Source organism: Alexandromys fortis, unplaced genomic scaffold (assembly GCF_014885135.2).
Source record: "Alexandromys fortis isolate MF-2015 unplaced genomic scaffold, M_Fortis_MF-2015_v1.1 scaffold_567, whole genome shotgun sequence".
In the NCBI taxonomy this organism is placed as follows: domain Eukaryota; kingdom Metazoa; phylum Chordata; class Mammalia; order Rodentia; family Cricetidae; genus Alexandromys; species Alexandromys fortis.
The window spans coordinates 46,553-48,475 of NW_026068435.1; the positions used below are offsets into that span (position 1 = coordinate 46,553).

Below are 1,923 nucleotides of genomic sequence, written 5' to 3' on the forward strand. Positions count from 1 at the left end.
CAAGTCCTTGTCCTGCATCCCTGGCGGATCAGTTATCTGTTTATGTGGTGAATAAATAAAATCTTTGGAACCCCAAAGTGCCATCCCTCTCCTTCCTCATGGCACATTATGGGCTAGGTGTAACACTAGCAGTCTTCCAAAGAGGAAAATGATCTATTGAGCAAAGAACACATTTTCTCTCTTGTTTGCATTTTTATTCAGTTAACAACTAAGCACATTTCTTCAAACTTTACCAAAAAGTGGAATAGAAACAAAAGTGAATAAGGGAAAATGACAGCTTAAACATTTGGATTTGTTTTCCTCTATTTTACGAAACAAATTACACTCTTTCACACATTTGAGGAAAATATCCATTACAAATTCACGGCTGCTTGCTCTTCAACTTAAAGATTCAAGGGTTTTTAACATGTAATAGAGAATACCAAAGTTCTTACACTTAAATCTTCCAGCAAAAAATACTATGACCTATGTCATTTATAACTATTGACTCTGAATCTAAATAAGGGCTTCAAGAAAAGGGAACTTGAAAAATACTAATGTATAACCAAAGCACAAGAAGAGACACATTATGAACTATCAGCCTCTCATTACTTTTAAGTTGGGAAACTCTGCTCCAAACCTAAGGCTGTATCTACCTTTTATTTCTCTAGGAGCAAGAAGAGTCACTAGATGTGACTTTCTACTCTGCCTTATCTTAGTCAGTAGTGCCACTCCTGCCTACAGCTTGAGCTCGGGCTCTCTCTTCCTGATCTCTCAAAGCCTCTTCATAATGAGATGGGAAGGCCTGAGGAATGGTCTCATTGACCTTGGCCAAAAACATCAGGACATTCATCTTGGTGGTTTCAGCATGAGCCCGGGGACCCCAAAGGAATTCATAGGATGGAGGATCACTGTTAGCTACCTGCTGGTACTCCAGGTACTTTTCCTTAACCAAATCTTTGGTGATGAGATTCCGGGGCTCCCCAAAGATTACGTGCACCTTCCCATCAAAGATTCCCAAAATATTCAGGAAATCCCAGATCTCTTTCTCAGTGGCACGGTTGCCTTTTAGAAAGATCACACCCAGCAGAGGCATCAGAAGCCCATTCTGGGGAAAAGGCAAGCCAGTGGTCAGAGTCCCAATGCTGGGGTCTAACTTACTGACAAGGGTGTAGTAGCTACTATTGGGCTTGATTTGCTTCACTTCAAGTCCAAAAACAAGCTGTAAGCGCTCAGAGGCTTTCTTGAGGATCTCGGGGAAGTGCTCCTTGAATCGTCTGTTGATAATTTTCAGCATTTCTCCCTTATTCATTGGCTGCTTCATTTTGTACTTGCAAAGCAGGTACTGCATCAGCATTCCCGTCTTCCTTGTTAGAAGATCATTCTGGGGGCTCCCAGTGGACTGTGAGACCACAGAGCAACTAGGATTTTGCTCCCTTTGGCCCCTGGCACCTTTACCAGATCTTCCTCGGGTCGCACCTTTACCAGCGGTGATGGTAGGTGCCTTGCCCTGAGACTTAGACTTCGGAGGGAAGCTAGCAGTAGACGTGCTTGCAACCGCATCTCCAGGATCATAAGCAGAGGAGGAGGGTGACTCTTCTTTCTCTGCTGCCTTTGCTTGAGCATCATTGGACCCCTGGACCTCATCTTGGACCTGGCGGCGTTTCGCGCGAGCACGGGCCTTACTCTTTTGTCCCCTGGGCATGATGGCTGTGGTTAGAATCAGCAGATAGGAGTGTGGGCTGGAAATCAAGTACTCTGGGGACCTGGAGGAGGAATAATGAGATCCTATAAGTACTTTCAGGAGGATCATAGCACTTTGGCTTTTAGCAACCTGCCTCTACAGGTCAGACAAACATACAAACACTAATCTAGGAACTCTTCTTAGCCTAAGCAAACAGTGAAGGAAGCTATAGTTTGTCCAGTGTGCAAGCAGCCAAGTTC

General features: G+C 44.3%; 1 protein-coding gene across 1 annotated transcript; it reads right to left on the reverse strand.

Annotated features, from left to right (window-relative positions):
* Positions 1-310: 310 nt before the first annotated feature.
* Positions 311-1,700, reverse strand: LOC126495695 (melanoma-associated antigen B4-like). Its single transcript, XM_050133295.1, has one exon. It carries the CDS (start codon positions 1,682-1,684, stop codon positions 695-697), a length of 990 nt encoding a protein of 329 aa, XP_049989252.1. The 5' UTR covers positions 1,685-1,700; the 3' UTR covers positions 311-694.
* Between the last annotated feature and the right edge of the window lie 223 nt (positions 1,701-1,923).

Coding starts and splice junctions, on each gene's coding strand:
- LOC126495695 (XM_050133295.1), bottom strand. CDS start 1,684: ATGCCCAGGGGACAAAAGAGTAAGGCCCGTGCTCGCGCGAAACGCCGC.